At 43.2% G+C, this 19,307-nt stretch overlaps 1 protein-coding gene across 1 annotated transcript in view; it reads right to left on the reverse strand.

The window, feature by feature from the left end:
- Positions 1-15,498: 15,498 nt before the first annotated feature.
- SLC9A3 (solute carrier family 9 member A3) overlaps positions 15,499-19,307 on the reverse strand; it is a 90,934-nt gene continuing 87,125 nt past the window's right edge. The window contains exons 14-16 of the mRNA XM_074987925.1: positions 19,054-19,129; positions 17,015-17,122; positions 15,499-15,746 (exon numbers count right to left, since the gene is read on the reverse strand). Of these exons, the coding sequence (XP_074844026.1) occupies positions 15,499-15,746; positions 17,015-17,122; positions 19,054-19,129 (432 nt within the window). The remainder of the gene's footprint in view (positions 15,747-17,014; positions 17,123-19,053; positions 19,130-19,307) is intronic.

Raw genomic sequence — 19,307 nt, forward strand, 5'->3', positions numbered from 1 at the left:
GCTGGGGTATAGACCAGAAATGGAGCAGCTGTCTGCCACATTTGAACAGACATACGCAAGGGCTGTTAGAAGAGCTATACGCAGACTCATGCAGCTCAGGGAGTCTTTGGGGGGAAAAAAAACGCTTTAACAATCAGCCACAGTAATACGTTACAGATATAACACTATCAATGCACTTACTAGTTTTGTGCTGCTTGCTGCACGATTATGATTATTGCTTTGTCACTGATCCTATCAGTTTTGTCACAATATAGCAGTGTTTCACAACTGGGTTCTGTGAAGTGAAAATAATGGTTCTGTGAGAAAATTCCATTACAAGAGCTAACTCCTCTGTGGCTCCCTGCACTTCCGCCACTGAGGCAGTAGAATTAAATGTAATTGGTTTGATGGACAGTAAGGCGGCAGGAGGGATCTGGCCATTAAACCAACTGCGTTTAGTTCCATTATTTCAGCAGCAGGGCAGGGAGCTGCAGAGAGCCCCCCACTTGCCCTGCTACCCAAGTGGCCACACTTCTCTGGTGGGTGTGGCTTGCCCCACCCCGCCAGTAGAACACATCCATGCCAGCCTTTCTTCTGCTGGGTGCATTCTGCAGCACATATTGGGAACTAGTGAGGATGAATTATTTCCCCAACAATAGAGTTTGACTAATTAAAACGCTTCAAAAATTTGTATGCAGGCTGAAAATGACCATAAATTTAAGCTTTTCATATAACAGTTTAAAGAAGGGGAGGGGACATTCTTGCTTCTTTTAGCTACACATACATCTTCTATGGCTTTTACAGGTTTGTGTATGAGAAGTTTAATGTCCCCAAGTGTGACGTGATAGGATTAGGCAAGTGATCTCTGAAACCAAGTGGCATGTTGGCACAGAAAGTATAGGGAGGTGCTCTACCCGAATTCTCCATGGATTGCGATGGGAAGCAAACGTGGGATTTTTGAACCTGTAGGTCAACAAGAGACTGCAGCATTTGTTTTTGCTGCTAAGAAGCTCCATTATATCCTGATGCATCTCCCTCTCCCATTCCTACTGAGACTCCTGGTGCTTGCTCCCGTTCCCTCTTTACATCTCCAGGCCCTCTGTTCAAGGTCTGATGCAGTACTGGCTTACAAGCTTGATCAATGTATCAATGAGTCCTTTTCTTTCTGATCCTTATTTGGTTCAGGCGTTTCATGACTGCGATGGCAGTAGCTTCAGATAAAACACACACAAGGACCCCTTCTTAAGGTTAAGATTTTGTCATGGCTATTTTTGTATAAGTTGTATAGACAGGCCACAAGCAATAAACAACATCACAGGAGCAGTAACCCACCTGTCGCTTTTATCAAAAATAATGGGATGAGGGGTTGGAGCAGGGAGGAATGATGGCTGGAGACCCATCATGAGGGCGTATTGAGAGCTCAACCCCCATTCTGGGGCGGGATTGGGAGACATCACAGACTTCTGCTGCAGCTGTGATGAGGACACAGCCCCAGCTCTGGGTGAAGCTGTGGAGCGAAGGAGGGGGAGGGGAGAGGCACAGCTCTGGCTTGAGCTGGGGGAGGCACAGCTTCATCTGCCATTTTGTTGCCCAGTCACACTATTCTGAGAGATCGTTTCACAGCTCTTTGCAATCTACTTGGGACTTAACTATGAGATGGCAGAACGGAGGGAGAAAAATATGGATTTCAAGAGATGCGTGTCGTGCCCAGCTGTCTTCTCAGTATTAGACAACTGTTTTACATGTCGTAAATGTCTTGCAGGAAGCTGCTTTCCTTCTGGTTGTCAGGCTTTCATACCCAGAGTACATAAAAAGGGGTGAGACAGATTTACCGGTACTCCTTCAGAGAATTCTCGCTACTAAGCCATCAGCTTCCTGGGTCATTGCATCTGAAGATTAAGACCTTAAGATCTCTGAGGCCCTTCTCCTGGGGCTCAGAGGGCAGGGGTCTGATACTTTCACTCCCCAAGTTGGCCTAGAGCTTGGAGTTAGCACTCACTAGACCAGACAGAGTCTTGCCTCTGTCCCTGCAGGAGAAAAGGCCCCACCTTTGCCTTGGACTGACTGCCATAACCAAGGATAGCCCAATGGCTACACCATGCTCCAGGCACAACCAGTAGGATCCCACCCACAAGCTGGGCCCCATCTCTAACCCTTCCCTGCCTCACAGCTTCCTCAGCAATCCGCCCCCCCCCCCCATCTCCCCTATTCTCCACATTGCTCTCCTACATCAGATTTGTAACAGCGTTCACTCACCACTACACGCCCCTTCCTGGCCAAGCCTGGTGTCTCAGTTTTTCTTCCTTCCCCAATAGTTGCGCTGGCATGCCTGCATTTTCTTGGCTGGGAGCTCAGACCTCTACCCAGGTGACCGTTCTTTAGTCTGTTCCTGGCTGGGCTGCGCTCATCCCAAATGAAAAGTCCAAAAATGTCTTTAACAGAGACAAAGCTTTCCACCCCCATCATGGGCTTTTCTGCCACATGACTTCGGCTGAGCCTGCCCCTGCTGGGCTTGGTAACCCTTTCTGTGCCCTTGTGCATCCCCTTCCTTGTGGCGCTTGGAAGAACCCAGTCCTAGCCTGGACTTTAGGTTCTACTAGAAGACCCTGCACTGAACAGCTAGGTCTCCTGTACTTTTACTGCTGTTTCCCCTGGATTCCCTTCAGGTGGGGCTCACTCTGTAATCCATTTAACCCCGCCCCCCGGCCTTTATGACCCACAGACTAAGCCATGCTGTTATATATTATCCTCTTTAAAATCTGGCCCACAATAGGGCCATGTTCTGCTCTTGTCCCAGCTTCAGCCTTTGCCAGCTCATTGCTGTCAGTGGGTGGTGCTTGCATAGCCCAGGCACTCAGTGTCACCAGCTCCCCTGCCAGCTCACTCACCAGAATTAGGAGGCAACCCTGCTCTTGTGCAGTATCCCCAAATTCTTCCTGTGGCTCAGTCACAGCTGCTTGCAGAGCCCGTCCTGAAGCCTCTAGCTGCGCCTGTTGCCTTTCAGTACAGCTGCTGCTTCATGCCCCCAAAACCTTTTCCACCAGGGTATGAAGACCCGGCCCGGCCTGCTCAATGGTGGTTGTTCCCCCGCCCCCCCCCCCCCCCCCCCCCCGCATCCTTCCATTTCTGCAAAGTCATATTATATCAAAGCAGGCAGAGCTAGGCATTCATTCATCGTCAGGGCCAGAAATAGCAGAGCAGCTGAGACATTGATACCACTTGAATACTAAGTATGATTTTTCTATCAGTGAAGACAATGGGGGGGTGGGAATCCAAGAATATTTTAACGGACAATCAAGCAGAGCCCACGCTACTTGTCAAAGGTGAAAGGCAACTACAGGCTCCGGTAATGTGATTCTGCCTGCAGCACATGCCCCGCCCCCCCCTCCCATTAAGGGAGGGTACTTGCACGCAGTGTCTATTTTCAGTGAGGAGACCAGTCAAATGGCTCTGCCAGAGGCATTACTGGCCATTTGTGGCCTTGACATGCCTAGGGCCAGGAATGGATCCATTGCACTTTGACAACTGTAAAGTGAAGCAAATAACACTAACCCTGTGCTTTGTAGCTATGGCTGAAAAAAATGTTATGGCCTGCCAAAGAGTTTCCATTAGACACCATTTTCACTGGGGGGGGGGGGGCAGATTAACCAGAGAGCACCTGAGTGCCGTGACAAGGAATCGTTAATGTAATAGAGCTGAGTAAGGGGAAGCCAAACCAGAGTAACAAAACCACCGTTATTGTTAAGAAACTCTCAGAGAAGGAGGAGTCTTACAAGTTCACAAGACCTTACATTACGGCCCTGGTTTAGGCCCCCCCCCCCCCCCCCCAAATCTGGGACTTGTCTACACTAAATGGTGATTGATGCTGTAGCAATTGATCCACTGACAGTTGATTTATCATGACTGAATCGCCCTCCAAGCCCTCGCCCATCAACGTGGGTAATCCACCAGGGTGCGAAGAATAACTGGCTTCAGTGGGAGAGCAGCCCTGGCTGACCTTACTGCGTGGAAGACACCATGGTAAGGAGGTCAAGGTCAGCGATGCTATTCCTGCAGCTGATGTTGTGTAGGTTAAATCGACAAGGGGCTGTAGCGTAGCCCTGGTCTCCAGCTACTACTGGACTCTGAGGGAGACAAGAGCCTACTACTTTCATGATTTCTAACACCCACTCTCCTGCTCAGTTTCCTTTTCCTGTTAAAAGAGCCAATCAGCCCCCCATTGGGCAAGGAGCTTCCTTGATTATATGCCAGCTACTTTGTTGTAGATGCCAGCCTGGCCCTTAAAGGGGCAGTACAACGCCTTCCTTCACAAACACTAAAACCAGCTTTGCATATGAAGGCGAGAGTCCTCTGACACAGCACATCGGTGAAAAGAAATAAGGAAGGCTATGGGCGGATTTCAACTTTCCCTAGCACCCTCAGCATGGTGCAGGGAAGGGGAGACTGGTATATGGAAGCTGAGCTTGACAGGCCCATTGGTCTTTCTGTCAGTGTTTTTGTGCTGTTGGTCCCATTTGGACTTTAAGAAATGCTGACCTCCTTACTACAACATAGGGGAAGCAACTTTCCAGACTTCACCGGGAGTCCCCGGAACTGGGTTTAATCTCTGAGGTTATTTGAACCAGTCGGGGATTTTCAATCACTAAAATTTCGCACCTCAGTGCAGCGAAGGGTATAGTTACACTTACTGGCAGATCAGCGCCTTCCAGGTCCGCCTTCCAGGTCCATCTTCCCGGGTTTGATTTAGTGTGCTTGGTGGGGACCTGCTAAATCGAATCATTAGGTCTCTGCAATGGGCCCTGCTAGTCCTCATTCTCACAAGGAGTAAGGGAGGTTGAGAGGGAGAGTTTCTCCTGTTGACCGCCTGCTGTGCTGAAGGCCATACAAATCAATCTAGGAGATGTTCAATGATAATAATAAATGGAGATGCACATCTCATAGAACTGGAAGGGACAGCAGGAGGTCATGGAGTCCAGTCCCCTGCGTTCTTGGCAGGACCAAGCATTACCCCAACAGATTTTTTTTTTTTTAAATCTATTTGCCCCAGACCCCTAAATGGCCTCCACAAGAATTGTATTGGCAACTGTAGGTTTAGTAGGCCAATGTTCAAACTCTTGAGCTATCCCTCCCCTCAGCTATGCAACTGCCATAGCTGGAATTATGTATTGACTTTTTGGTCTAGTGTAGACCTGGCCTAAGGCAGACTCCCTTCCCGCCTGCCCTAGCCCCATGCAGCTTCAAGCAGGGGCCAGCATGCACCTGCAGGCCCTACGCTGTGTCATACATGTGACATTCCTGTTAATATAGCCCAGAATGTTGTTAGCCTCTTTTGCAACCAGATCACATTACCGACTCATATTCTATTTCTGATGCTCTCTAACTACTGCTGAGTCATTGCCCTCCATTTTGAAGTTGTAAGTGGGTGGTTTTTGTTTTTTTTTTTGAAACAAAATAGTTTGGTTCAGGGATAGAAATAACGATCAATTTATCATACTCTAATTGTACAGCATTTTAAACAGAAGAGACCCGTAGGTATAAAAAGAGTTGCACCACAGCCTTTAGGAAAAAGTGACACCCCCCACCCCCCACTGCCAAACTGAAGCGCTGTTCATGTGCCCACTGTTTCTGAAACAGAATAGACTATTTTTAGATCTGTGAATCCATTCATTCTCATGCATTAGATAAAAAGGTCTGAGCAAAATCAGATACACAATTTTTGCCTGCCTATATAGCTGTAGCCACAGTCGTCTCACCAATAGTGCATGCAAAGTACAAGCTTTAAAATAGCCAGCACAATGAAACTGTGTTTCAGTAAATTACCCTTAATGCTGGTATGTTCTTGTAAATATTTGTCAGCGCTGGGCTTGCTAAATAAATCAGTTTTGCCACTGTAGCGTGATTACACCAAAGTCATACGGTTTATTGCCAAAGTTCTCATCATCATGTGCTTTTAAAACATTTCTACAAAGGCATTTTAATAGAGCAAATTTACTACAAAATATAAGGAAGAATACTGTTTGGAAATTGCACACAAGATCTCCAAACAGGAACTGTCCAGAGAGTGACTTTTTAAGGCACATCATTTTCCAACTTGTATTACACAAAATGATTAGATCATATATTTGTAAAATAGCATTTCATACAAGTATCTTCACAGTTCATTGAGGCAGAAAACAGCTTAATGCAGACTACAGTCTTCTTATATTTTAACATTCATAGGTTAATGTTTAAGAGTGCAGCATAATAAGCATAAAACAATCTCTGGGGAGCAAAATTTGTAGAAAAGATATCAAATATTTATGGATTCTATCTTTGTACAACAAAGTAGGCCATAGACACACACACACACAATAAATAGCATCTGTGTAATTCGTCACAGACTACAAAGTATACGTATTTCTATGAACAAATACATTCATAAGGGCCAAATTATCAGCTGGTGTGGACCGAGGAAGCTCCATTAATTTCAACAGCTCTGTTAATTTCAACCGATGAGGATTTGCCAGCTGAAAAGATGGTCTTTACAACCTGGCACTGCTTTGCACTTTGAGAAGTCACTATTACTATATAAAATCCATCCCAACTTGGCAGTATTTTACACTTGCTTTGCTCAGGGGAAACTGACTAGACCAGGTACAAGTCATCAGGCTTATTATTTATACTATATAGGTTAAATATTTGCTTAAATTGTGAAGGTTAAATTATAAAATTAAAGTGAAAAGAACTAGGAAAATACAACTCATAATGTGTAAGCCCAGATCGGTAGCTGGTATACATTTGCGTAGCTGAACAGAAGCAACTGGCACCACATCAATTTATATCTGCTGAAGATCTGAGTCAACATCTGCACCAAACGGATATATTTTGCAACTCAAAAGTGCACAAGAAAGGTATAGCGCTGAAATGAGGCAGCCTCTAGACTCTTTGGGCCTATTTCTCTTCTCACTTAAACAGTAAACCCTTGAGTTACACGGGGATTGTGTTCCTGCAACCTCCACATAACTCAAATTTTCGCACAAGTCAAAGGGGAGATGGTAGCCAAGCTGCCGCTTGGTTCCCAGCTCCGCTCCGCTCCCCCCCCCCCGCCCCCCCAGCAGGGTGGCTGTCAGGCTGACAGCCAGGCGGCTGGGAGAAGACAGGGAGAAGGGGCTGCAAAACAGTGTCAAACTGGCTTAACTTGTGTTAAAGTGAGTTACGTGCAACTTGACGCCGTGTATGTCTAAGGTTTACTGTATTGGGGTAAATCATGACTACGTCCATGGAAGTCAGTGAAGTTCCAGAAGAATAATTCTTGGTCTGCACTTGGAAGGTTTTTTTTTTTGTAGAGCGGTGTCCATTAGCTGTGTGAAAAAAAATCTATGTAGACACAGTTACACCTGTACAAAGGCTACTATCTGCACTGACACTAAGGCCAGGTCCACACTAGGGAAATAAGTCAATTTCAGATACACAAGTCTAGCTACAGCAGTTGCGTAGCTAGAATCAACTTCACTGAAATAGGTTTACCTGTCCATCCTCACAGAGGAAGCTGATGGGAGAGTTTCTCCTGTCGACCTCCTTTACTCCTTGCAGTAGTGAGGTGTACAGGGGTCGACTGTAACCCTGACAGGTCAGTTTCGTGCATCAGTATCAGACCTTGAGCAGGCCAATCTTCTGGGTAATGTAGACGTAGCCTAAGAGGGTTTTGCCTGTACAGCTACAGCTATGCCAACAGCCCCTTATAAATACACGTAAAGAGAAAGGAGAATTCAGATCGTTTTGCATAAATGTCTTTCTGTGATTTCTGTCCATAAAATTCTGTTGACTACTTTTTTAAAATATAACAGCAAACAATTTTGGGAATACAGCCTGCAACACTCATCAGAGCTTACAGACACCTATTTTTTTCAGTTACTGCTGTATTTTTATAGAGAGTTTTGTTTACCCAGGCTGTGCACTGCAGCAATTTGCTAAAACAGGACACGACAACATGACTTTGTAAGACTACCTGTTCAATAGTTCTCACACTAGCATAAGCACCAACAGACAAATCAGGTGCAAGCAGGGGCAGACATTTATGTGTGTGCAGATCATCTGCAAGCACTTTTGAAAACATAGCCTGTAGTCCATGCCTCCTCAAAGTTTCTGTGTGCGATACCCCATTCCTTACTGTTACAACACATCAAGGACATTTGCACAACAGTAACAGCAAAAGGATCTTATCATAGGAATCTGGCATCTGGAAATGGAATCTGCCTTCTTATGTTGTTTGTGCTTAGGCATTATGTTGGGATATGATACGATTGCTGCCCTTCTCGACTAGGAAAAATACCTTAGACTGCTTTGGTGGCTTTGTGCCATTCCAGTGATATAAACCACCACCAGGCTGCCTGAAACTGGCCAGTCTGGTTGCTCTTAACATCAGCAGAGCCGTGCTAAGCAGCTCACAAATACTCAGACTAAAGAACTGATTCTCCATTGCTCAGCTTTTTGCATAGTCACTTACACCTGGGCAAAGCAGAAACAAAACACTAGGGGCTTGCCTATCCTTGGCCCAAAATTTGAAGGGGGCATGTTGATCAGGGTGATGGGAGATAACTAATGAAGTGCTGCGGTGAATATGCAGCACTTCATTAGGTTAATTCTCCCCCACGGCAGCTTCGAAGCGTCAAAGGGAGTAAAGGGACTTCAAAATGCCCACCACTACACGCACGTCGGCACTTCGAAGTTTGACACTTCAAAGTTGCTGTGAGGGAGAATTAGCCTAATGAAGTGCTGCATATTCATCACAGCACTTTATTAGTAATCTCCCGTCACCCTGATTAGCATGCTCCCTTCAAAGCTGGGGGCAAGTGTAGACCCAGCCTGTGAAATCCAGATTCTCCACTTGGTTAACTAGGGATAAGATTTGATCCTAACATGGATGTAATTGATTATTTTAGGTGCAAAGCACTGGTGAATCCGACCCACAGGGTTTTTCATCTGCTATATAATGGGCCAGTCAAAATGTGGCTTTCAATTAGGATCCACATATCTCATCACGGGGATGAGTAAACTTCCAAGTAATCACTCCTAAAATGATGATAAGCTCCAAACTATGGTTACAAAATATTTTCCTTTAACCAAACAATAACAAAAATCCACCCTTATTTGCTCAGTTCGCAAAAAAATTGCTTTGACGTCAAATCACACAACTTGGTGCTAGAGTGCCTATAGTTTCTAAGGACTTTATTCCAAGCAACGTCTTATTTCCAGAATGGTTGGCTAGGTGGCCAATGTTAGGCTTCAGGAGGACTGAAAGAAAGCAATGAACTACTTCCTGATTTAAGTTTCATGAGATAGAGAAGGGAATCCATTGCCTATAGAGGAGGTTACTTATCTCTCTAGGCTTCTATACCATGTCCACCATTGTGGTGGCTGAGCATCATCACTAGCACATGTCAGGCTTTGCTAAGGGGTCACAGATGGAAAAGGTCCAGGGCCCACATTTCCACATGTACTGATTTTGTTGTTTGGGTGTTCAGTGTACCCGAAGTTAGGGCAGGCCTACATTACGACAGACATTCGACTTAAGATATGCAACTCCACCTATGAGAATTGCGTAGCTGGAGTCGATGTACCTTAAGTTGTATTTCTGGAATGGCCCCATTGTTGGAAGTCGATGGGAGACAAGCTGCCATTCACTTCCCTTACACCTCGTGACAGCAAGGAGTACCAGAGTCGACAGGAGCACCCTCAACATTCGATTTAGTGCATCCTTTGTAGACATGCTAAATTGAACCCCCCAAAAAAAAATCAGCTTCCAGAGCATCAATCTTCTCATAAGTATAGACATGTCCTTTGACACCCAAGCAGGGAGGCACCCCCAGGTAGACACCACTTTTAAAAATTTGGGCCCTAGACTCTGAAGTAACATCTGAACTGTAGCAATAAGGTAAAACAATATAAAGTGCCAAAGTGATTTAGGAGACCAAGTCCCATAATTAGGCATGTACAGCACATTTTTAAACGCATTTAGATGCCTCAAGATATAGCTAGCTGCCTAATGGGATTTTTAATTGGGGCTATACTGAAGACAGCATCACCACAGGGGAACAAATTATATATGGAGCTGCAAAACGAAGCAGGAGCTGCCTGACGTGCAGTGTTAATTCAAGTCTTGCATGGGAATATAAAATCCTTAGAGCCTTTCACTGGTTTTCATTTTCATACACGGACTAACACAACTTTCAGTGGGAGGCTAGATCGGGCTTGGAAGGAGCGGAGAACTGGTATAATCTCACTGATCACAATTTAGCATAAAAATGGAAAATAAAAACTCAAATTCTGAACCTCTACAAATATATACATACAGCATAGCCAAAACGTCAGTGTACAGTACTTAGAAAGAGCAACATCCTGAGTCATCATGGCACCAAAGCGATGTGTCAAAGGACACAGAAGATGGCAGTATTTGAGAAAAATCACTGTGCCAAAAATTGTGTATAAATAGGAAGATTTAACAGATATTTTGGAAGGTGCATGAGTACCCAAATAAATCAGCACTGGCTTCACTTTGGTGTGACTGAGGCTATTTGAAAAAAGAGCAGCTTAATTAATATAAACGAGACATTTCGGACCACGTAAATTAGAATTCTAATTAATCTTCTGTATTTTCTTCTCAGCACCACAGGGTGAAATCTTGGGCCCCACCAAATGCACAGCATAACTCCTATTCATTTCAGTGGGAGCAAGATGTCATCCTGAGAATTTACAACACATAGTCAAAATTCCACGATTAAATTAGCTTTTCACAATGATACAAAAATTCAACCATAGGCCAATATTTCATCTTTAGCTTTCACATCTAATAAAGAGGCACTCATCTATTTCAGCCAGAATAGCTTCACGGAGCCAGAGATTTAACCATTGGCCTCATGTGTAGGTATTTCATGCAGCATGAATACTGAGCTGCCTTATTAACCCTAGGGCTGCAGTGTATTGCCTTAATGGTGGTTTCTGGAAATGCACAGCAGAATAAAGCTATTCTTCATTTGGAAAGCAACGTCGAACAGTTTCCATATTGAAAAGCCCCCAGAAAACAGATTTATCTTTGTAACAGTCTAGATGAGAATAGGAAGTATACTTATCAACTTGATTCAACCACCTAAGTCCCTATAGCGTAAATGAGGAATTACTGGTGCATATCCAGCAGAAAAGTAGACCCCATTGTTTCTGATGGGTTTTTTCCTCTTTCTTTCAAGAAAGGGTCCTAGAAAAAGTCTCCTTGCTTCGAGTTTTACTCACCCTCTCTTCTTCCAAAGACTTTGTCCTCTGTCGCTACGCCTTTTTCCCCTTAGGTAAGTCAAGGCTCAAAGCTGTGTTTCTTCTTGTTCAAGAGAATGGGGAGGGATGTGACAAGAGGATGGAAGAGAGGCTAACTTCTGAAGTTTGGGATGTTGCAAAGGCTTTGGTCTGTGAAAAGAGCGGCGGCTTTGGACCCGCCTGGCAGCAGCAGATCTGTAGTGGGCTTGTGCGTTAAGCAGTGTTTTCTTCTCTTGGCTCACCTTTGGGTCAGGTTCCTCTTGCCTGTCTTGCATCGCTACAGAATGGTCTTCTTGTGAACTCACCAGCTCACAACTGGTTTCAGAGCAATAGCCTGAATTCAAAGAGGTTTTGTTATTCGTGTCAGAGATTGCTTTCCAATAGACTTCGGTTAGGTTTGTGTCGTAAGAAGGGATGTGCTCTGAGACAGTTGAAAGAAACGTATTTCCTTGGGTTTCCAATGAAGAACAGCTTTGTGCCCACGGCCTTTGAAGGCAAGATGGAATGAAGTGCAGGGGTTTCTCTGAAACAGAGGCATTTTGTTTTGCTTGGTCAGGTTTCCAAGGTGGCTGTTTCTCGTCCGAAGATGAATATCCTGTCGCTGCAGTGCTATGGCTGTCATCACCTACATGGGCAACATCAAACACAGAAATATGTAAATGTCCACTTCTTGTGCAAACTTGATTTTCATTTGAAACACTGGTGTCTGAGCCATCCCTTTGCTGGTGCTATTTTGCTGAAGATAACATATCTTTAGGAACATAAATCTGTTCTGAGGGTCAGTGGGCTAAACCCTGCCCCCATGCCCACTGGACACAACCCTAGTGAAGCCAATGGAATTGCCCAAGCTAGAAGTCAAATTCATAGGTGACGGAGCCATCATGTGGCCATTTACATGTATTTATTTTCATGTGCAATCTTGCCCTACACCATGGGTGTCCAACCTTTTGGCTTGCCTGGGCCGCATTGAGTGAAGAGGAATTGTCTTGGGCCGCATATAAAATATATAATATAGTTAATGTATATAAATCACATAATGTTAAAAATTTACGATCTTGTGGGGCTGCATTACTAGCTGTCCAGGGCCGCATGCGGCCCACGGGCTGGACACGCCTGCCCTAGACTATTGAGTCGTAAGAATCAAATAAGGAGTTCCAAAAAAGTTGGATTCCAGTGTTATTTTTACCTCGGAATGCTTTACTGTATAAAATGCATTTAAAGGAATTATTGTAAGGTCTTTACAATAAAGCTGAGGCCACTTGGGCTTACACTTTTTTAAAACTTGTTTTAACCCCTTTGACGACTTATTTTTAGCCAGCAGTGACAGTAAAGAGACCCCACACATTTATCTGTATAAGAAGCTGTTACATACCATTGAGCTATTCTAAATAATAAAATCAGTACCAATCAAGACAACAGAATGGGGAAAAGCACAAAGGTTAATTAAAGTTCAGCAAGTCATAAGAGACAGAAGTTAATATCGTACAATATATGTAAATATTTCTAGTAAAAAAGAAAGTTTCAAGCACAGATTGAACCTCTCTCGTTCGGCACCTGACTGGTGCCAAACAATAGAATTTGCCGGACCCTGGGTGGTCAATATTGTCTATCAGCATTACCAACTCTCCCGCTGCTTACTGGGCTCTGAGAAGACATTTAGGGATAAATTACAGCTAAATAACAGCACAGAAAACTGAGAGCCAGCACTTGTGGCTGGAAACAAGCTTTATGGGGCCATGGGAAACTTGGCCACACCCACAATAAGTGGTCATCCAGGTAATTAAAATCAGATGGATTACAAATGTTGCTGGATGAGAGTGTGCCGGTCTAGAGATGTTCAACCAGTACATTCAATTTGGACAAGTGCTGAGAGTGTCCAAGATGTGTTTACATTTTGGGATACCATTTAGGATACATTTACTCCACACAGTAGCTTCGGTACTATTTCATTCATCTAGCAATAATTCTAAATTATTATTTTTTTAAATAATAAAAAGATTTATAATTGTAAGTTGGCTAAACCCTAAACACGATCAAAAGACAGCTGAACTCTACTGGTGAAATGACACATCATACTTCACTATCTGCAACTAACTAAAGGCCTCACTGTCCTTCAGAAGACAGGAACCAAGATAAATGGGGAATACACCTTTCGCTTTTTACTTCATTTCAGATTACTGTGAAACTCCATTGCAGTCAGGATGCCGTGCTGCTCAGAACATGGGACATCTTGGATTCTGTGTTTCTTTATGGCTCAGGTGGCTAGTAATCACTTCCAAAGGCATAAAATTAGAGTAAATGCACATGCCAGTCAGGCTCTAAACATTTACACACAGTTTTCAGGCTAATCTTAATAGGAGGGTGTTTTCTGCTCAGTTTCTAACAGTCATGACCTCAGCTGAAGAAACCCTGAGCACTTTATTTTAATATAGTTCTTGCCTTCTCATTTGGAAGCATCCTCAAGTTATCTAACTCATTAAATTGCTAGTTCAGAAATGACACTAAGTCTTGTCTTTGTGCTTAATCATTACACCATAGAAAATGTGCTTCTTTGTTTTATTTTCGTGCTAGCTATCTGCATTGCCCTAGGTTTTGCGTCTGAAGTATCTCATTTACAGCAATGACTGTGCCATTTACAGAAATGTATCCAACTGTGGTCTAATTGTGTGTTGGGAAACTGAAGCGAGACTGAAATATTCTTTATACATGTGACTGAATTCACATTTGAACTGATAACTTATAGAGGCAAAAGCTTACTGTATTGAGCAATTACGTTTGCAAATAAGGTAAAGGCTTATATATAATATACATATATATATATATATATATATATATATATATATATATGGCTGGAGTTATCTAACTTAATTTGTCTTTGCCCCCTAGTGTAGGCCTGGCCTCATTTCAAAAACAAAAGGCAGCGCCTCTTCACACAGTGCTCAGTCAACCAGTGGAACTCATTGCCCAGGGGGTATCACTGATGGACCTATTAGGCAAGATGGATCAGGGATGCAACTCCATGCTCCGGGTGTCCCTAATCTCTGACTGCCAGATGCAGGGACTGGGTGACAGGGAATGGCTCACTCAAGGATTGCCTAGTATGTTCATTCTGGCTGGAATATTTGGCATTGGCTGCTGTCAGAAGAGACAATATTGGATTAGATGGACCACAGATCTGATCCAGTATGGCCATCCTTATGGCAAAATGAATGTTGGGGCTTGAATAAAAATTGGGGCTCTAAATTTCCCTGAGGTGTTGCCCCCTTAGGCAGTCATCTCTAGCTGTACAAAGTAAATGCAAAGTCTATAGGAAGCTGTGCCTCATTTTTATACTTTAAGTAATACACTGATGTGGCTATTAGTATTCTTTATTAGTTGTACCACAGTAGTGCCTGAATGCCCTCATTGGGCTAGGCACAGTACAAACACATTACAAGATGAAGCCTGCTTGAAATTACTGGAGTCAACAGCTTATCGCTTTAGGAGACAGCAGGTTATATCTGAATTCAGTCTCATGTGAAGTGACTTTGGGGGTGTTTCACACCTGTAGCAGAGGGCAGAATTGGGCCAACAATATAAATACAGATTGAACATCTCTAGTCAAGCACTCTCTCATCCGGCAACGTCTGTAATCCAGCATGGTCTTAGTTAGCTTGGTAGCCACTTATCGTGGGTGCGGCCATGCTTCCTGTGTCCCCGTAAAGTTTTTTTCCAGCCCCCAGTCCTGGCTCTCAGTGTTGCTCTGTTCTGTGGGGTTATTTTCTCCTAAATGTCTTCTAAGAGCCCAATAAGAGGTGGAAGTTTTGGTAATGCTGCTAAACAACATTGACTTCCCATGGTGAAGCAAATTCTCTCATTCAGCACCGGTCTGGTCCCGAGGGTGTTGGACTCGAAAGGTTCAGCCTGTAGTTTCTTTAGCTCATTCAACAGAGTCAAACTAGGGAAAACAAACGGTATATAACCTACAAGTGCATGAAATGGTTTTGTTTTTTTTAAAATATCACAGAAGGGTCAAACCCAAACTGAGGTCTGGCGTAGACCAGGCAACTGCGATTACTTCTACCAATAAGGGGTTTGGCCCTAAAAATTTAAAGATGAGTATAGCAGATGTTCAGCTGCAGAAGAAGCAAGGAAGAGAACAATACTTGAACAGGCAAAGAGACCAGGAAAGCTGTCAGGTAGCCAGAGCAGCAGAGAGGTTGATTGGAAATTAAATTGAAGGTCAATTTTAAAATATTACATATGCGTTGTTTCTGGGAGGAACGCTCTGGGTCGCTCCGCTGGGCCATCTGCTAGCAAAAAGGAATCTACAGATTTATTGCTGAGGCGAAAAGGGGCAAGCCGTCGGAAGTTGTCTGGAGAATACGGTAACTGCACTCGGGCCCTTTGTGAGGGTACTACGGTATCTTCATTAGATAACCACGGCGGGAACGTCATGTAGGTAGTTTGATCCTCATCAGCTGAAAATACTGGGTTATCAATTCCTACAAAAGTTTATGAGTTATAAATTCAGTTTGAAAATAAAATAATTGTTAGCAAACAGCATGTTTGACCCATAGTGAAATAACACATAAACAGATATAGCTTTTAAGCTTTCTGCTCACATGCCTGGCTACTACTGGTCATTTTGCTGTTTTAGAAGTCTGGGTTGATTGAAAAGCAAACAAAACTGATTGTAATTGGCAGTTATGGTTGAAGGGTCTGCAGACAGAAAACCCCAAATGCACAGTTTATCCAAATGAACTGACTGGATTTAAATCAATCACACCAAATGTGACTAGTTCGTATCTGAAAGATTGAGACACAGGGCTAGATTCACCAGCACGACTGGGCTGTTTTGCATCATCCAGTAATGGACAAGATCTGCAAGCCTGGATTATAAGATAGGTTTATACCTTTTTGGCATCACTACATCAGCAAAGAAGTCAGAGCATAGTGGTGAATTTGACTCCCCAGTCCTCTAGAATTTACAGTGTAAGCCGAAATAGTGAAGAGTTCTGATCTGATTTTCCTCTGACAACGCTGCAAATCAGTAAGTCAGTGGATTTACATTAATATAAAATATATGTGAGAGGAGAAAAGGGACAACACACTCAAAAGTACCTTTGAGCTTGGTTATATTCAAATGAAAGCCGATAGATGCATTATCCTACACCACATCTATGCACACCACACAGTACAGAAAACTAACTATGCTATGAGTCCAAGTGGACAGGGAATAGAGTGAGGGAAAATTAACACATTTTGACACCTTAAACATTACCTGAAATAGCTACTGCTAGACATAAACACGTCACAGTTTTAAAATCTGATGACTTTGAACTCTCTAGGGCCAGAAGCAAGAGCTGTGTACCAACTGGGAATCTCTCTTTTCCAGAGATGGAAAACCCCTGTTTCTAGCCCTTGAGGATCACTAGAATGACATTAGATGGAACTTAAACATACACTGGTCCAGGGCTAACTACTGACCATTCTGGGCCCCAGGGCACTGTAATTTTAGGGAGAGACATGGGGGGGGGGAACAACAAAAACACACTGGAGTCAAGTTGATAGATGTATTCCTGACAAAGCAAAAGTCAAAATGACTAAATAGCAGATGACTTTAAAAATTCCTCCAGAATATTTTTTCTTCTGTCTCTAGAAGTGATTAGTTATTTTACAGCCAGGTTATACGGTAAGTATTAACAAAAAAAAATCCAATGAACTGCTTTGTATTTGAAGGAAATTCTGCATTTATGATCTATTTTCTTACCAGTAGTAGCATCTATGGAATTCTGCTTGGTGACATTTGCTAAAAAGTCAACTCCTTTGTCCATATGCAAGGATTCATAATTTTCTTCTGGATCAGAAAATTCTACATCTGGAAGAAAATAAATATAACAACATTTGTGTGTGATAGTTATTCATATAAGATTTGACACAAGTGTTATCCGCTGGCTTCTTTATGCTCATATAGTTATCTAAGATAATTATAGTAAACCTTTAATATAAGCCTGGGTAAAGGCACTTTTTCAAAGCAATGCTATCTTGGTAACTAAATGTTCTACACATCTAACGTACAGCTTATCAGGTCACTAATATTAGATTCCTGGCTCACTCCTGCAACAGTGTCTTGGGCCGTAGCTGTATCAGCCTTCACCAGCTAAAGGGGATTGGGCGAGATGAGTACCTGACATGGAGACACGCAGGGAAAGCTTACAAACTGCAGAAAGTACGGTGGCATTTTTCCAGCTTACCCTGCACTGAAGGAAAGCCTAAGGGTACATCTATGCTATGTGGAAGACTGACCCAGTCAGGGTCCATCTTCTGGAGTTTGATTTTGGGCGCCTGGTAAAGAGACGCATGAAATCAAACTATCTGGAGTTGGCAGTCGACTCCTGTACACCTTGATACTGCGGGGAGTAAGGGAGGTCGACAGGAGGGTTTCTCCTATTGACCTCCCTCTATGAAGACGGCCAGGTAAGTCAATTGCAGATAAGTCGATTCCAGCTACATAGACCAAGCCTGATATTCACACAGTTACGAAAACGCAATGTTCTGAATAAATGTAAACTTGGTTAATTAGCTCCTGCCAATTTCAGCTCCCCCTGCAGTTTACTTGGCAATGATGTCCTTTTCTGCCTTTCAACCCAAACCAGCATGTAACACTGTTGTAGGTGGTTAAACACCTGCTGGGTTTTGCCCCAAGGCAGCTCCATATCAGTGGCTGGTGAAAAGACTGCTGTCCATTATATCCCTTATCGACTCCTCTCTGGTAAATCCCTTAACACAGGAGTGGTGGAAGGGCTAATTAGTTAATATTTGTGAAACACGTAAAGATCAAAGGTGCTATAGAAGTATAATTGCTATTCAGCCAGTTCATTGTTGCTGGCAATAAAAATAAATGCTATCAAACTGATAGACAGCAAATACCTGCACTCAGAGTTTCCGCAGACAGTGATTGTTAACCTCCCCATACCCACGCCATTCCTTTCTGAAAGCCCAGGGGAAATTCTGACCCCTCCAGCCCTGCCCTAGTTCACAGCCCTCTGTAAAATTACTGAGGTTGCATGGGTAAGTGAGGGAGAATTTAGTTCAATGCCTTTTATATCACATATAATAATCTGCATGGCAGGTGGCATCAGACAAAAACTGCAAAGAAACAGATGAAACTTGGATGAAAGGCTCTTTTCCTTTAAATGCAGAATTTAAAGTACAGGGTTTTTTTTTCTTTCCTTCTTTTGTTCGGGACACTCCCAGGGTTCGTTGGCCTACAGTTAGATGTGCTAGGATGCTTGGAGCTGCATTTAGGGTAGAAGTCAGCACAATATTTGCCTGTTGAGTTTCCATTCATGTACGTGTTATGCTATTCTCTTGTTCCAGTTTGCCTGCTCTGCATTCAGAAAAAGTACCGATGTTACAAGATGCCTAGGCAAGACGTGATGGGCACAAGTACATGCCATCTCGGATCACAAAGAAAGACATTATCAGAGTTACCTCTGGCATGTCATGATTCAGAAGCTGAGATCTGATCAATGTTGTGGCCTTCTTTATGGTGGCCTCCAATTGGTTTTATGTCTATGAAAATATATTTATTTTGAAATGCTCGTGACTTCTTCCTAAATGCTTCCATTTTAAGCCAGAAGGGGGGAAAATCTGATATGGGCAGCAGTAATAGGGCAAAGTAGTAATTTATTAATGATACGTGATTTGTCTTCTTGACATGAAATTTCAGAAGAACACTGTTTCTTCAACAAAATACAAGCCGATTAAAACATCTGTTTAGCAACCGTTGCTGGATAGCACAATTACCTTTTTCCTTCGAAGTAAAATCTTGCACTGAATTTTCTGAAGGTATTTTTCCATTTGGTATGGAATTATTAGTTTTCTGAAAAAATAAAACATTTCAAGTGACTTTAGACAAAGATAGCTGTGCAGTACTCATTGTAGCTACAGAGAGCTTCATTTTTCAAGCTTTCAGCCAGGGATTTGGAACTCACCAACATAATACAAGAATAGCAGTGGTGGTCACGCCTAGGTATTTAAACTTATTTTTGTATTAGTCT

Source organism: Carettochelys insculpta, chromosome 2, assembly GCF_033958435.1.
Source record: "Carettochelys insculpta isolate YL-2023 chromosome 2, ASM3395843v1, whole genome shotgun sequence".
Lineage (NCBI taxonomy): Eukaryota > Metazoa > Chordata > Testudines > Carettochelyidae > Carettochelys > Carettochelys insculpta.